Source organism: Danio rerio, chromosome 9, assembly GCF_049306965.1.
Source record: "Danio rerio strain Tuebingen ecotype United States chromosome 9, GRCz12tu, whole genome shotgun sequence".
In the NCBI taxonomy this organism is placed as follows: domain Eukaryota; kingdom Metazoa; phylum Chordata; class Actinopteri; order Cypriniformes; family Danionidae; genus Danio; species Danio rerio.
In genome coordinates, this window is record NC_133184.1 from 1,545,001 (window position 1) to 1,563,152 (window position 18,152).

Below are 18,152 nucleotides of genomic sequence, written 5' to 3' on the forward strand. Positions count from 1 at the left end.
TTGAGAATTTCACAAGAAAAACAATGGTGTGCTTGGTTTTAACGTAACTTTATTCTGTTATGAGTTATTTACACGTTTCAGACCACTTATAAAATGTGTTTAATGTGCTGCCCATTGTGTCTTCTCCCACTCTTCACAAACTGATGGCAACGCCGCAGGAGAAATGCCAGCACAGGCTTCCAGTGTACGTAGTTTCAGGTGCTGCACATCTTGTATCTCCCACGTGAGCACCGGGAGAACGTGCACAGAAACGTCTGCTGGTTTGGTAAAGCCTGCAACCAGAGATGTTCTTGCTGTGAGGCAACAGTGCTAAGCACCGTGTCACTCATCTAGAAAGGAGGAGGAGTAGGGGTGGAAGGGGCGATTCTTCAAAATGAAGATAGCGGTGGTTCGTAACCCAGGGTTTTTGTAGTCACTTAAGCCTCCTTTCCACTCTACACGACAAGCGACAGAAGTCATTCATTTCCAATGGAGAGCAGTTCGGGAGCTGCGTTGAGTTCCGATCATCTCCGTATGCGGGAAAATTCGTATCCGAATTGAGCTGTGGATCCGTTGAAATATCTAATTCCTGTGACTAGACCGTATGCAACCTGCCGACTGGATATGATGCATTCGAGTGTTGTCCAAGCAGATCCGTGTATATATATCCGTGAATAAATGTAAGTAAGAAAGTAATAAAAATATATGTTTTAATGTTGTCTCCACAATTAATCCAATATTTTAGCGGTCTAGGAGTTTCTAGTATTCATTCATCCATTAAATCATGTAAACACACAGAGAATAAAGGCTCTTGCTTTTGCACTCCTTTATTTCGGACACCGTGAGAATCTGCTTCTCCCCCGTGGTGCACGACAACACTGACAATACTGTGCGGCTGCCACAAGGGGGCGTATTCCGACAGTCGTGTCCAAATGTTGTGTGCACTGGAAAGGTGGCTTTAGGAGTCGTCTGATTGGTGCATTGAGAATTGGATAAAGCGAATCCAGCCGCTATCCAGCACGGGATCCTCTCGAAATTAGTTTATAAATAAACTTTACTTATCATGGTAGGGTGAAGCAAAGTGAGGCGGAATATAGCCTCAAAACTAAATACATTAGTATTACAAATACATAAATAAACTAAAAAACTAAATACATTAGTCCCTTTATTAATCCGGGGTCACCACAGCGGAATGAACCGCCAACTTATCCAGCAAGTTTTTACGCAGCGGGTGCCCTTCCAGCCGCAACCCATCTCTGGGAAACATCCACACACACTCATTCACACACACACTCATACACTACGGACAATTTAGCCTACCCAATTCGCCTGTACCGCATGTCTTTGGACTGTGGGGGAAACCGGAGCACCCGGAGGAAACCCACGCAAACGCAGGGAGAACATGCAAACTCCACACAGAAATGCCAACTGAGCCGAGGTTCGAACCAGCGACCCAGCGACCTTCTTGCTGTAAGGCGAACGTGCTACCCACTGCGCCACTGCCTCGCCAAAACTAAATATTGCAGAAATATCAAGCAATACTGTAAATAAATGGTTAAAAATGAGTAGGTAAAGCCGTTTTTACTGTGTATCAAATGATGACAGAATTGTCATTTTTAGGTGTACTGTCACTTTAAAAAGTGCCTCTGGAGATCAAAAGTGACCCTGAAATGACCCTGCTGAAGTCAAATATCAGAAACCATATAGAGTCATGTTGGAACGTGTGTTTGTTTGGAGGAATAGTGATATTTCCAAAGAGCCAAACACTGCAGTCAGACATGTAATGCTCTTTATCAGCATGTTGCATTAGCACCACACACACACACACACACTTTTATAATGGTTTGTAACACTGTGTCTCTGTTTTCTCCTAGACGCTGTGTCGGTGGCTGCTGACCGTGAGGAAGAACTACCGCATGGTTCTCTATCACAACTGGAGACACGCGTTCAACGTCTGCCAGTGCATGTTCTCCATGCTGACCGTGAGCTTTGCAACACTCTGTGTCTGCATGTGTGTGTGCGTGTGCGCGTAAGTGCATGCATGTGTCAGCATGTGTGTTTGTGCATGTGCATGCGTGCGTATGTGTGTTAATGTGTGTGTTTTTGCATGTGCGTGCGTGCGTATGTGTGTTAATGTGTGTGTTTTTGCATGTGCGTGCATATGCATGTGTGAGTTCATGTGTGTGCGCATAAGTGTGTGTTTATGTGTGTGTGCATGTTTGTGACTGTGCGTGCGTGTGTTTGCATATGTGCGTGCGTATGCGCTTGTGAGTGCAGTGCATGTGTGTTGCGCGCGCGCGTGTGTTTCTATGCGTGTGCTTGTGCATGTGTGTGCACGTATGTGTGTATTTATCTATGTTTATGTTTGTTTGTGTGTGTGTGTGTTTGTGCATGCGCCTAAATATGCGTATGTTTGTGCATGTGTGCAAAAGTTTTGCGCGTGTGTGTTTGTGCATGTGTGGACTGTATCTGTGTGTGTGTGAGTGCATGCTTGTCTGTGCATGTGTTTATTTGTGTGTCTTTGTGCATGTGTGTATAGGTGCGTGTGCATGCATGTGTGTATGCGTGTGTGTACATATGCGCAAGGGTATGTGTTTATGTGTGCGAATTTGTGTGTGTGTGTGTGCGTGTTTGTGTGTAGTTCTCTGTGTGTTTATGTATGTGTTTGTGCATGTGTGTATGCACGTAACTGCATGCTTGTGTGTGTATCAGGCTGTTTCATAAAATCCGCTAAGAATTGAGTTTGTGTATGTGTGTGTGTGTGTGTGTGTAGACAGCAGGCTTCCAGGAGACTCTGACAGAGATGGAGACACTGGCTCTGATCGTGGGCTGCATCTGCCATGATTTAGACCACAGAGGAACCAACAACGCCTTCCAGGCCAAGTGAGACTCACACACACACACACACACACACACACACACTGATCCAGCACAACACCACCAGAACCACCCCACACACACTCATTCACTACTCCCTACAGCAGTCCACTCATATAGTTCACTTAAAGCAGTGAATGAATAGGAGCGCGTCCATTTAGTTTGTGTGTTGTTGTTTACCTTTAGATTCCACAATTCGTCAACAACATGTCCCTGTAGATATCATTAGTGTGAAAACGAGCAAAAGCTGTTGACTTCATACTGCCCCCTAGTGTTTCGTTTACCTAGAAACTGACGTCAAATGTATGATGAAGAACATTTTTGCCATTTCAAATGTTCAGTATGTATGTAACAGTGATGTGTGTGTGTGTGTGTGTGTGTTTCTCAGGACGGGATCAGCTCTTTCTCTTCTTTACGGGACGTCAGCAACACTAGAGCACCATCATTTCAACCACGCGGTGATGATCCTGCAGAGCGAGGTAAACTTACATTTTCGGGTTCATGCAGTCTTCCCATGTTTATTCATTCATTCATTTTCTTAGTCCCTTTATTAATCCGGGGTCGCCACAGTGGAATGAACCGCCAACTTATCCAGCAAGTTTTTACACACACACATTCACACACACACTCATACACTACGGACAATTTAGCCTACCCAATTCACCTGTACCGCATGTCTTTGGACTGTGGGGGAAACCGGAGCACCCGGAGGAAACCCACGCAAAGGCAGGGAGAACATGCAAACTCCACACAAAAACGCCAACTGAGCCGAGGTTCGAACCAGTGACCTTCTTGCTGTGAGGCGACAGCAAAACCTACTGCGCCACTGCCTCACCCTTCCCATGTTTATCTGTGCACATATTCATAAAAAACTCCGCCCTCTCATTTGAATTTAAAGCGACAGTCACCAAAACTCCACAATTAGGATCAAAGCTTGAGGCCCCGTTTACACTAGTGCGTTTTAGTTTTAAAACGGCGTTTTAGATTAAAAACGATCTGCGTCCACCACACTAGCGTTTCACCTAGCGTTTCTGAACATATCTCCGTCCACACTACGCCACCAAAAACGTATATCACGTGACCATTCGCGCACTCTGGGCATGCACGTTATGGTATAAACAGAAAGCATGTGTCTCGCTCGGCATTTGGTTATTGTTAGTCAACAAACGCCGGTTGAACAATGAATGCGATGGCAAAGAAAGCGCGAGAGGTATTTCTGTGGACATGACGACGAGGTCGAGTTGTTACTAAACGTAACAAATGATTAACTGCACAATGCCACCTAAAACAGACAATAGTGCAAACAACGCTCTCATTTCTGTGCCCGTGTTGTTGTTTACAGTGAAGGCTGGTCTGCTGTCTTCTGGTATTGTTAAAGCAATGTGTTATAGTCATGTGATAGGGGCTTGACGAATAAGGGAAGGATACACAATGACACAAAAGCACCAATCAGATAGAGAATCTCAGCAGCTCCGCCTCCGTTTTCAGATGTCTCCGTTTTCCCTCATCCACACTGAGACGGAGCAGCAGCGTTTCAGAATGAAAACAGCCTCTCCAGCGTTTCCAAAACGTTTTCAGCGCTCGAAAGCTTCAGCGTAATGTGGACGGATGGTGTAACCGTAGCAAAACATATACGTTTTCAAACTAAAACACATCAGTGTAAACGGGGCCTGAAAGAATCAGTTTCAGAGAGCTATAACACATTATCTGTGTGGTATTTTGAGCTGAAACGTCACACACACACACACACACAAGGGACAGCGGAGACTTGCGTTAAATCTTGTAAAAAGGGGCATATACTAGTTACCCTTTAATAACAATGAATAAAAATAGAGTTCACAGCAGTAACATCACGCTTGTAGCATATGTCTACAAAAAATGAGAAGAAAATCAATATTTGCAACACCCACAGAGCCTCACATTTACACCGCTTACTTTCATAAAACAAACAGAACTGTACAAACGAGTGAAAGAGAGACGGAGGTGTGTAAAGTGACAGATGTTGACTGCGAGTAATTGCTTTCCACAGACACAGGCTGTTTATCTGTCACTGTCATTTGCATGCAAATGAGCTTCGGTCATTACTGGCAGACAGAGGCAACTATTAATTAAGTCCCTCTTCAAGAAACGCCAGCAGTTGCTCTGCTCTTTAATCTGTAGCCTAACCCGTTTCCCATCACGCCTCACAGTTGGAAAGAGCACAAATACCGCAGTGAAATCCTGGAGTTTCACACTTGTGCTGGAGATAACACACACATTGGCGCATGTTTGGTGTGTTTTATGGCGGTGTGCCAGCACTGTTAAAACTTCACGCATGATTTTATGTGTGTGAGTGTGTTTAAATATCAGTTTATTTTCATCATCGCTCTGACGTCAGAGGTGTGGGCGGATTTTATTTAGCATATATTAAGTGATGGTTATATTTTCAAACACAAACCCACTGTGTATGAGTGATTCCAGAATTACAAGTACAAGTTGATGTGTGTGTGTGTAAGATAAAACCTATTATTTTTCAAAAACAATAGCTTGAAATGGTTTTGAGTTTTCAAATATTTCCCGAATGATGTTGAACAGATTCAGGAGTTTCTCACAGTGTTTCCTCTAATATTTGTTCTTCTGGAGAAAGTCTTATTTGTTTTATTTCGGCTAGAATGAAAGCAGTTTTTAATATGTTTTAAAGCCATTTTAAAGTCAATATTATTCGCCCCTTCAGCAATATTAGTGTTGGATTGTCTCTAGAACAAACCACTGTTATACAATGACTTGCCTAATCACCCTAACTTTACCCTGATTACCATAAGCCAGGGGGTGTGCAAACTTTTTGGGCCGAGGGCCAGAAGAAAAAAAAAAAAACATTGTCCCGGGCCAAATTTTACATACTAAAAATAATCCGGGGTCGCCACAGCAGAATGAACCGCCAACTAATCCAACATGTTTTTTACGCAGCGGATGCCCTTCCCATCTCTGGGAATATATATATATATATATATATATATATATATATATATATATATATATATATATATATATATATATATATATATATATATATATACAGTTGAAGTCAGAATTATTAGCCCCCCTGACTTATTAGCACCCCTGTTTATTTTTTCCCTAATTTCTGTTTAATGGAGGGAAGATTGTTTCAGCACATTTCTAAGCATAATAGTTTTAGAAACCTATTTCTAATAACTAATTTATTTTATCTTTGTCATGATGACAGTAAATAATATTTTACTTGATATTTTTCAAGACACTTCTATACAGCTTAAAGTGACATTTAAAGGCTTCACTAGGTTAATTAGGTTAACTATTCAATTCAATTCAATTCAGCTTTATTTGTATAGCGCTTTTACAATGTAGATTGTCAAAGCAGCTTCACATAAATGGTCATAGTAACTGGAACAGTGTGGTTCAGGTTTTAGTGTTTAAGTTCAGTTCAGTTCAGTTTAGCTCAGTTCAGTGTGATTTAATCATTACTAAGAGTTCAAACTCTGAAGAGCAAATTTATCCATGCGTAGCTCTACCAATCCTGAACCATGCGAGGCAGTGGCGACAGCGGAGAGGGTAAAAAAACTTCACCTGATGGGAGTGAAGAAAAAAAACCTTGAGGGAACCAGACTCAGTTGGGCACGACCATTTTAATTTCTCCGCTGGCCAAAAGTCTTGTGCAGAACTTCATAACTAGGCAGGTTGTGGTAATTTGGCAAGTTATTGTATAATGATGGTTTGTTCTGTAGACCAGGGGTGTCAAACTCAGTTCCTGGAGGGCCGAAGCCCTGCACAGTTTAGTTCCAACCCTGCTCCAACACACTTACCTGTAGCTTTCAAACAAGCCTGAAGGACTCAATTGGTTTGATCAGGTGTGTTTAATTAGGGTTGGAACTAAACTGTGCAGAGCTGCGGCCCTCCAGGAACTGAGTTTGACACCTGTGCTGTAGACTATCGAAAAAAAAAATAGCTTAAAGGGGCTAATAATTATGTCCCAAAATTGTTTTTTAAAAAATTAATAACTGCTTTTATTCTATCTGAAATAAAACAAATAAGACTTTCTCCAGAAGTAAAAATATTATCAGACATGCTGTAAAAATGTCCTTGCTCTGTTAAACATCATTTGGTAAATATTAAAAAAAGAAAAAAAAATCAAAAGGGGGCTAATAATTCTGACTTCAACTGTGTATATATATATAAGGGTTTCCTGTGCTGCACGATTAGCTGAGCCTCCTCATAATAACTAGCCAGCGTAGAATTTTCTTGCACTTTATTAGCATGAAAAAACTGCTGTTGTTGAGCTGATGGAGCAGCTGCTAATTGTTTTACTTTTTGATCTCGTTCGGCACCAGTGTAAGAGCTGAAGGCCTGATGTTTTGTTTCATAATGTCTTTTAATATCATATTCCTTCATTACTGCAACTGATTCCTGGCAAATTAAACAGACACATATTCCACTGACCTCTGTGAAGAAATATTCTTTGCCCCAACGTGACTGAGGCCGTACTCACACTAGGTACAGTTGCCTCGAACCGGGCCAAAGCACGCTTGTCCCCCCTCCCGTCTCCCCCGACGGCCCGCGCTCACACCACAAATGGGCTTCGGCACGCTTACGTCATCGCTGCTGCGCTGTTCAGTGAGAAGCGCTCTCTCACTCAGCAGCACAGTGGAGATTTCTCTAGTTATATCGTTTCAGTCGTTTGTTATGCAGTGACATGCAGTCAAATATTTCGCCAAACAGTCCTTCGGGATGCGGGGACACGCAGTCAGATATTTCGCCGAACAGATCCGCCACTTTTGGCGCTCATAAACAATCATAAAGCTCTCGTGCTGCAGGGATGAGGAGGTCTGCTGAAGGCGCGCAGCTGGCGTGCAGTGAGGGGTTTGTGTATTAAATAAACTACGGCAGTTTGCGTTCACTGAACAGTAAGAATGATTAATAAATCCATATGAAACAACCCCTTGAAAGTCACGTCTCGCTTTTAGTTTTGGGCTTTGGCGCGTTTTGCACTCACACTACAAGCGTAGCGCGCCAAAGCCCAAGTGAACCGCGCTCAGGCACATCTCTTCAACCGGGCCAGGGCCGGCCAAGTGAACCGTGCTTGAGCCCGATTCAGCGCACTCACACTTCTCAAACGATCCGGGAAACGGGCCTGGGCACGGTACGGATGGCATAGTGTGAGTAGGCCCTGAAATTTCCTGCACTCACTGTTGATTTTCCTTATGCTTGGTGCGTCATGGCTCGCCAAACGTGATTATCAATTATGTTTCCTTCAGTCTGTTCGGTTCGTTTTACTTCATAACGGGAACTACTGCCTAATTGAAGGCATGTCATAGCGACACCCGGTGGTTATTTGTTTAATTACATTCATGTTTGTATAGCGGGCCAGATTCTATTAATATTTATAAGCCTCGTGGGCCACTACAAAACTGATTGCGGGCCGCAGATGGCCCGCGGGCCGTAGTTTGGACACCCCTGCCCTAAGCTGAATACTAGTGTCTTGAAGAATGTCTAATATTATGTGCTGTCATTTTGACAAAGAGAGAATAAATCAGTGATTAGAGATGAGTTATTAACACTATTATGATTAGAAATGTGCTGAAAATAATCTTCTCTCCATTAAACAGAAATTGGGAAAAAATAAACAGGGGGGCGAATAATTCAGACTGTGTTTTGGAATATCTAATAACACAAAATGGAAAAGCTTTCTGAACAGTGTGCATTGTTTGTTTGTCTGTGTTTAGGGTCACAACATCTTCTCCAATCTGTCGTCACATGAGTATGGAGAACTGATGCAGCTCCTCAAGCAGTCCATACTGGCCACAGACTTAACCCTCTACTTTCAGTGAGTACAGCTGGCTGTGGGTTCAGCCGATACATCAATACCAATACACCTGTGTGTGAGTGTGTGTTTGTATGTGTGCGTGAATGTTTGTGCATTTGTGAGCGTGTCTGTGTGTGTGTGAGTGTGTGTTTGCATGTGTTTATCTAACATGTTTGTTCTAATCTGCATTTATACATGTTATTTAAACTGATTTAATGAATTAAACAGTTTCAAACATTTACATTGAACTATTTTAACCGCATGGGTCAATCAAGTCCATGTTTGACCCAGCATTGTGTTAAAACTGCCCAGCATTTTTCCAGTGTTCTCTTCAATGGGATTTATAGGTATAATCAACACTTCAGCGTGTGAAAAACAGCATCACTTTGGTCTCCGTTATAATCTGGAGTACAAAAACACTGAAGACGAGCGGTTTCCTGCTGCATATTCAACATTTAAAGCCTTGTCTTCTTGAATTTAAGACATTGGGCTTTACTTTGTGCTTTTAAGGGCTTTTAAGATCTGCAGAAACCTGCTATCGTTCAAGAAGACATTAATGGTTTATTAAGCAAGGATGCGTTCAATTAAGAGTAGAGACTTTTAGTTTTATTACAGAACTATCGATATAATGTAACAAATATATATAAAATTGTAATAAAATAACGAAAGTGTTTTAACATTATTTTAAGGCTTCTGACAAAAACAATGCATCACAATGTCTTGTATCTTGAAATGTAATAATGCTGTAATATTATTGTTTTTTACTGTTTGTGATATTTTGGGGTTAAAGGTGCAGTAGGTGATCTGCCTAAACGCTATCTGTTAACATAATGGGCTCTATTTTGACGGTCCATGTGCAGAGCGCAGGGCGCAAACACATTCAGGGCGTGTCAGAATCCACTTTTGCTAATATAAGGACGGAAAAATCTGCTTTGTGCTGTGGCGCATGGTCTAAAAGGGTTGAGCTTATTCTCTTAATGAGTTATAGGTGTGTTTTGAGAATAAACCAATCAACTCATCTCCCATTCCCTTTAAGAGTCAGCCGCGTCGCGCCAAGAGCGCATTCGCTATTTACAGGACGCAAAGTAAGTATAAGTGGAAAAAAATTAGCATTTCACAAGCAAGAAAACAGTTAAACAGAGCATCTGCAGCGCGAGAATGAGAGATACGCCTCCGCATTATTTACTTTCACTTTAATTAATTTTGTTTATTAAGCACAAAGATTTGTTTCAAAACTGTTTCTAAATTCAGTTCTAATTTCCAGCAAACGAATAAATGAACAATAATAATGAAGTGTGCTCAAAAACCTGAGTTATATCCTAAAACACATGCTGTGCCCCTTATGATCTAAAACCTGACAGGTGGGCAAATCTAAGCTTGTTTTTAATAAAACAAATACAAATATGGATATAATAAATAATACTGCTAATAATAATAACATTATACAAAAGCAAATTGTTATGAATGAACTGAAAAAGCCTCCCGAGATGAAGAAGACATAAAAGCAGTGATTTTTCATATTTATGTCGGCTAGAAAATAATATGTTTTGTAATATTTTATTCCTTTATATTTATATCCTATATCTATTCTTATTATATCCTATATATATCCTTAATATTTACATTTTTTCATGTGTAAAGATATTTGCCTATTGCTCTCTTGTGTGTATTAAGCAGTGTGTAAGTGAGGCGCAACCTGCTTCAACACACTTACCTGTAGGTTTCAAACAAGCCTGAAGGACTCAATTAGTTTGATCAGGCGTGTCTAATCAATTTAAATATTTTAAAATATCAAATAAAAGTAAACAAATAAAACATGCAGCTGTTATGGCATCAAAGCATGAACAAAAATACATAAATAAAATAATTTAAATTTAATAATATAATACAATTGAACACAATTTAATACATTAAAATAAAAAAATATATAAAAAATAAAATAAATGTATTCATTCATTCATTTTGTTTTCGGCTTATTCCCTTTAATAATCTGGGGTCGCCACAGCGGAATGAACCACCAACTATTCCAGGATATGTTTTACGCAGCGGATGCTCTTCCGGCTGCAACCCAGTACTGGGAAATAATAAAATTCAGTGAATGAAAATATAAAATAAACATAAATAAATAATTAAGTCATGGCCAGCTGATATTGGATTAAAGCAAATAAAATTATTATGCAAACAAATAAATAAAATAGTTCAAATAAAAATATGTGTGTTTCCAGCTGGTGTGTTTTCCTCTGTGATTTCTCTGAGCTGCGCTGCCACCGTGTGTCAGGACTGTGAACTGCACCGCTCTCACACTGTGTGTTTGTCTGTGTGTGTGTGTGTGTGTGTGTTTTCTCATTATCAGGAACAGAAACTCTTTCTTTGAGCTGGTGAATAAAGGCGAATACAACTGGAACGTGAAGGAGCACAGAGAGATGTGCAGGTCAGCTGCACACACACACACACACACACACACACACACACATGGCAGAGTATCTGTTGATTATCTGCTGAATATTTCTCAGGTCCATGTTGATGACGGCGTGTGATCTGGGCGCTGTTACCAAACCCTGGGAGATTTCGCACAAGGTACACACTTTTACCCACAATGCACCACTGCTGAGGACGGACAGGAATATTTCTGGCTAAACGAACATTTTATTTATTTACTTTATTATTTTGTTTATTTTAAAGATAGTTATAACGTGTTATGAACCACGAGCCAACTGCTAAAAAGAAAATATTGTTTCGATTTATTACTAGCTTTAAAGCAGACATTTATGATTTATTTATAAAATATTTATTTATTTAAAAAATATATGACCTTAAATCTTGTATTGTTTTTTCCTTATATAGTGCATTATTATCCGTCACATTTTCACCAAAATATATATTTTTTATTTGTTTGTCTTATAGGGATTCATTCGTTCATTCGTTTATTTTTTAATTAATTTATTTAAAAGATTTTTATTTAATTATTTAATTATTACATTAAATGATCTTTTTACACATTTTAAATAACATCACATTAATTAATTTATTCATTTATTAGACATGGGTAAAGTGTCATAAACCATGATGCAATGCAACAGCTAAAAATTGAATATTGCTAAAGTTTTCAAGCTAAATTTAATTATCATGTATAAAAATATGATGTCAAATCTTTTAGTCCCTATAGAGTGGATTATGTTCATTACAATTTCTCCCATAATACATATATATATATATATATATATATATATATATATATATATATATATATATATATATATATATATATATATATATTTCATTTGTTTTGATAAAAATAGAAGGGTGGATGGATGGATTAAATTAATTAATCATTTAATAAAGAAAGAAATTTAAAAAATATTAATTGATAAAAAAGAAAGAAATGAATGAATGAATGAATGAACAAATTAATGAATTTATGGATTGATAGAATGAATGAATGAAAATAAACAAAGAAAGAAATGAGTGAATGAATGAATGCATGAATGAATGAATGAATAAAGGAAATGAATAAACAAAGAATGAACTGAATGAATGAATAAAAAATTGAATGAATGAATCAAGAAAATTTATAAATAAAGAAAATGAACGAATGAATAAACAAATAAAGAAATTAATTTATAAAGAAAATGAATAAAGAAAGTGACTGAATGAATAAATAAATGAATTAATAAAGAAGGAAATGAATGAATGAATAAAGAAAATGAATGAATAAAGAAAGAAAGAAATGATTGAATGAATAAAGAAACAAATGAATGAATGAAGTAAATGAACGAATAAAGAAAATTAATGAATGAATAATAAATAATTAATGAATAAAGAAAGAAAGAAAGAAAGAAAGAAAGAAAAAAAGAAAACGAATGAATGAATAAGTGAACAAATGAATGAATAAACAAAATGAATGAATGAATGAATGAATACATGAATGAATAAAGAAAGAAATGAGTGAATAAATAAAGAAAATGAATGAACGAATATATAAATAAATAAATAAAAAACAAATGAATGAATGAAGAAAATGTCTGAATAAAGAAAGAAATGAGTGAATGAATAAAGAAAATGAATGAATGAATGAATGAATAAATAAACAAATGAACGAATAGACAAAGTAAATGAATGAATGAATAAATGAATCAATAAAGGAAGAAAAATAATGAAGAAATTAAAGAATGAATGAATTAAAATGTGTAACATGTCACAGAAGAATAAAAATGAAACATAAAGTACTGATATGTGTAACTGCTGACAGTGGTGTGTGTGTTTGTGTGTGTGTGTGTGTGTGTGTGTGTGTGTGTGTGTGTGTGTTTTCTGTCGCCGCCAGGTCGCAGAGCTGGTAACCAGTGAGTTTTTCGAGCAGGGAGATCGGGAACGCTCCGAACTCAAGCTCACGCCGTCGGTAAGATTAAAAACTAAACACTTCAGCACATCTACACTCATGCAGCGCTCACACTAGTAGCCGAGTAAGAGATAAAGTACATCCAGGAGGTTGTTATCTCAGAATAAAGCCTGACAGGTTTATCAGCAGCCCGATATGAAGGGGAGTACTGAAGGGCTTATTCTGTGAAAACAACCACCTGGATGTACTTTATCTTTATTATTACACAGCTACTGGCCACCAAACATGAAGAAAACAGAGGCAAAACATTATTCTGAGCTGTAATACTTTATTGTTTATTTCATTTAACACAACACTGACAGAAACTGAAACAGCTGATGGAGTACAGGATAAAGGTCTCTGTCTTCTGCTCAGTGTGTGTGTGTGTGTGTGTGTGCGCATGATGTATTCACACACTATCTCTCTGCTGCAGACTGCACATGCACAGAAATGGACAGACACACAGAAACACAGACAAAGACCAACAGAAAAACTGGCAAAGCCACACAGACATATTCACTGTCACACACACATGCATACAGAGAGACTTGCAGACACACAGAGACGCACACAGTAAAAGCCATAAACACTCTCACACTTACAGTCAACACACATTCACATATGCACACATATACACTCACCGGCCACTTTATTAGGTACACCTTACTAGTGCCTTAATCCTTCATGGCAGAGATTCATCAAGCAACTGAAATATTCCTCAGAGATTTTGCTCCATATTGACATGATAGCATCACACAGTTGCTGCAGATTTGTCGGCTGCACATCCATGATGCCAATCTCCAGCTCCACCACATCCCAAAGCTGCTCTATTGGATTGAGCTCTGGTGACTGTGGAGGCCATTTGAGTACAGTGAACTCATCGTCATGTTCAAGAAACCAGTCTGAGATGATTGAGCTTTATGACATGCTGCGTTATCCTGCTGGAAGTAGCCATCAGAAGATGGAGACACTGTGCTCATAAAGGGATGGACATGGTCAGCAGCAATACTCAGGTAGGCTGTGGTGTTGATGCTCAATTGGTACTAATGGACCCAAAGAAAATCTCCCCCACACCATTACACCACCACCACCAGCCTGAACCGCTGATACAAGGCAGGATGATCCATGCTTTCATGTTGTTGAGGCCAAATTGTGAGCCGAGCATCCAAATGTGTCAGCAGAAATGGAGACTCATCAGAGCAGCAACGTTTCTCCAATCTTCTATTGTCCAGTGTTGGTGAGTCTGTGTGAATTGTAGCCTCAGTTTCCTGTTCTTAGCTGACAGGAGCGGCACCCGGTGTGGTCTTCTGCTGCTGTAGCCCATCCGCCTCAAGGTTGTACGTGTTGTGTGTTCAGAGATGCTCTTCTGCAGAGCTCGGTTGTAACGAGTGCTTATTTGAGTTACTGTTGCCTTTCTATCAGCTGGAACCAGTCTGGCCATTCTCCTCTGGCCTCATCAACAAGGCATTTGCGCCCACAGAACTGCCGCTCACTAAATATTTCCTCTTTGTCGGAGCATTCTCTGTAAATCCTAGAGATGGTTGTGCGTGAAAATCCCAGTAGATCAGCAGTTTCTGAAATACTCAGAGCAGCCCGTCTGGCACAAACAACCATGCCACGTTCAAAGTCACTTAAATGCTCTTTCTTCCCCATTCTGATGCTCACATTGAACTGCAGCAGATCCTCTTGGCCATGTCTACACGCCTAAATGCATTGAGCTGCTGCCATGTGATTGGCTGATTAGAAACTTGCGTTAACAGGCAGTTGGACAGGTGTACCTAATAAAGTGGCCGGCGAGCGAACTGTACATATCCACACACACAGCAAAACACAGACATGCTCACACACTCAAACAAGTGCATATAGACAGACACACACACACACATGCAAACACTAGACACTCTCACACAGACACACACATTTGTCGCTTGTTTAGTAAATTCAAATGTAAATACTACATTATTTAACTTTAACATCTGCTTAATGAGTTTAATGAACACTCATGACACGTTGTGTGTGTGTACGAGTTTTTGTGACATATCAGGACACATATATGTATAATGACATGGGTATGACACAGGTATTACAAAAAGGAAGTGAAATATGAGGACATTGGTGACGTCCTCATTTCTCAAAAAGCTTATAAATCACACAGGATGAGTTTAATCAGAGTAAAGCTGAACACTGACTCCTGTGATGGTTGGGATTAGGGATAGAGTGGGGTGAGGGCAATACAATATAAGGTTTGAACAGTATAAAATTAATGGAAACCTATGTAATGTACCCACTTTTCACAAAAACAAATGTGTGTGTGTGTGTGTGTGTGTGTGTGTGTGTGTGTGTGTGTGTGTGTGTGTGTGTGTGTGTGTGTGTGTGTGTGTGTGTGTGTGTGTGTGTGTGTGTGTGAAAGGCCATATTTGACCGAAATCGTAAGGACGAGCTGCCAGGCCTTCAGCTGGAGTGGATTGATGGGATCTGCGCGCCGCTCTATGAGGTACTGTAACACAGTGGTTCTCAAAGTGGGGGTCGGGACCCCGTGAAGGGGTCGCGGAACAATGAAGGGGGGTCGCCTGGTGATTTCCAAAAATCTACTTATTATTATTAGACCATAAGAATTACCATATGTTAACCATAACCAACTGAAGAGAAAAAAAACAGTCGTTTATAGTTAATATAGTAGCTTATTTACTTGTTCTATTGGATTGCGACCCCTGCGGTAAATACATTATATTAAAGACACAGCAATAGCGTCAGATGCAGCAGATTGATTTTATAACACCAGGTTAAACTTTCTGGCCCATTTACAGCACTGAAATACATTTAAAAAATTAAACGAAGAATAGACTTTGGTCTATTGGTGTGTGAGTGCGCCATTGCATGCAAGTTTTCTGTATTTATAACCACCTCAGGGGATATTGGGGGTCGCGAGTCACTGGTATTGTTATTTTAGGGGTCGCGTGCTGAAAAGTTTGGGAACCCCTGCTGTAACACACTCCCACAATGCATCAGCAAAGAAAATACGGAGTCAGCAATTGGCTGAGCAAAACCTGCAGCTACTCGAGAAAAGAGTCAGAGGGTTTTCCCCTAATGATGAAAAAATGCTAATTCATGCGAAGGAAATCCAGCTAGCGCTGGCTCACTTGTGTTAATGCAGAGACTAAATTAATACAGAATTAATCACACACTTCATCTTTGACCATGTACAGCCTGACTCACAGTTGAAGACAGCATGATTAGCCCTCTTGTGAAACTTTTAATCCTTTACAATATTTCCCAAGTCCTGTTTCAAGAGTTCACACTCAGCAGATGATTGATTATAAAGCTTGGCTGTTTCTCAATATGCGTTCTTCAGCGGTCTTGCGTCCTCGTGTTCTCGTGTAACGTCATCATCAGCTGCCTAAGTTCAGTTTCAATACTCAAGACCGCAAGTACGGAGGACGCGTGAAACTTCCCGGATGTGATCTTGATAACGAGGATGCAACGATGCAGACTTGAGCACCGAACTCGCTCTGGAAGTCCCAGAAGTCATTGCGACTGGAGGTGGGAAGCGCAGCATTTTATTTAGATTTATTATTAAAGTTCAGAGATATCACTTATTTACCTCAGGAGTTTCCCTAAATGAAACGGTGAAAGTAAACATTAACATGGACATCTTAATAAAGGAATGAACACATTAAGGGTGTTTGTTTGCTGAAATTCGTATTAAAATTTGTTTTATTTATATTGTGCAGAGTATATTGATAATGTTTTTATGCAAAGTATATATTTTGAAGAGGGGGGAAACAATAAATGGTTGTATGAAGGCTGTAATGTTTAAATAATTTCCATTTAAAATGTGTGAAGGTCATGTGACCATCAGGAAGAACGCAGCATCCCATTTCTCAAAGGACGCGTTCTCTGCCCTCGCGGTCTCCTGAGTTCGTTCTTCCGAGGACACCCAGCAAGACCGCTCTTCACAAGAACACAAGTCTGTTCTCTGCGTTCTTGGAATTGAGAAACAGCCCTGGTTTGGCATGCTGTCCTGAGAGAGAGCCCTGAGCTCTACGGGGCTCCCTCCTGTTTGCAGGGCGAGAGGGGAGTTTGAGCTCAGGTAGATCTCGAGAACTTCCCCCTTATTTAGAGCTGATGACAAATTATAAATTGCTATATAGAGATATACTGCTGGTTGAGAGCTCAATTATAGTGCTAATTTAATAATAATAATAGTTCCTTACATTTATATAGCGCTTTTCTAGACACTCAAAGCGTTTTACACATTGGGGGGAATCTGCTCATCTACCACCAGTGTGCAGCATCCACCTGGATGACTAGACCGCAGCCATATTGCGCCAGACCGCACACCACACATTAGTGGATTAGTGGAGAGGAGACAGAGCGATGAAGCCGATTATGATATGGGGAAGGTTAGGAGGCCATGATGGACAGGGGCCAGTGGGCAGATTTGGCCAAACCCCTACTCTTTTCTGAAGGACATCCTGGGATTTTTAAAGACCACAGAGAGTCCGGACCTGTATGTAGGCGGAGTGATACACAAAGGGTAAAGAGGCTGTACGGGTGCTGATATTACTTAAACACATGGCGGCTATCAGCCAATCAGATTCGAGAACCAGACAGAACTGTTGTATAAAAAAAACATTTAAAACTGCTTTTAATCCTGCCAAAACAAAACAAAAAAGACTTTTTCAAGAAGAAAAAAGATTATAGGAAATACTGTGAAAATTTTTTATATCTGTTCGACATCAGGCGAGGCAGTGGCGCAGTAGGTAGTGCTGTCGCCTTACAGCTAGAACGTCGCTGGTTCGAGCCTCGGCTCAGTTGGCGTTTCTGTGTGGAGTTTGCATGTTCTCCCTGCGTTCGTGTTGGTTTCCTCCGGGTGCTCCGGTTTCCCCCACAGTCCAAAGACATGCACTATAGGTGAATTGGGTAGGCTAAATTGACCATAGTGTGTGTGTGTGTGTGTGTGTGTGTGTGTGTGTGAATGTGTGTGGATGTTTCCCAGAGATGGGTTGCGGCTGGAAGGGCATCCGCTGCATAAAATCTTGCTGGATAAGTTGGCGGTTCATTCCACTGTGGCGACCCCGGATTAATAAAGGGACTAAGCCGACA

At 40.1% G+C, this 18,152-nt stretch overlaps 1 protein-coding gene across 2 annotated transcripts in view; it reads left to right on the forward strand.

Moving 5' to 3' along the window:
* The window catches only part of pde11a (phosphodiesterase 11a), a 75,134-nt gene that overhangs the window by 49,257 nt on the left and 7,725 nt on the right, over positions 1-18,152 (forward strand). For both annotated transcript variants that reach the window (XM_684746.9, XM_073912391.1), the window contains 8 exons: positions 1,854-1,961; positions 2,753-2,862; positions 3,245-3,335; positions 8,592-8,692; positions 11,025-11,102; positions 11,185-11,248; positions 12,993-13,067; positions 15,457-15,540. In XM_684746.9, coding sequence (XP_689838.4) covers positions 1,854-1,961; positions 2,753-2,862; positions 3,245-3,335; positions 8,592-8,692; positions 11,025-11,102; positions 11,185-11,248; positions 12,993-13,067; positions 15,457-15,540 — 711 coding nt within the window. The remainder of the gene's footprint in view (positions 1-1,853; positions 1,962-2,752; positions 2,863-3,244; positions 3,336-8,591; positions 8,693-11,024; positions 11,103-11,184; positions 11,249-12,992; positions 13,068-15,456; positions 15,541-18,152) is intronic.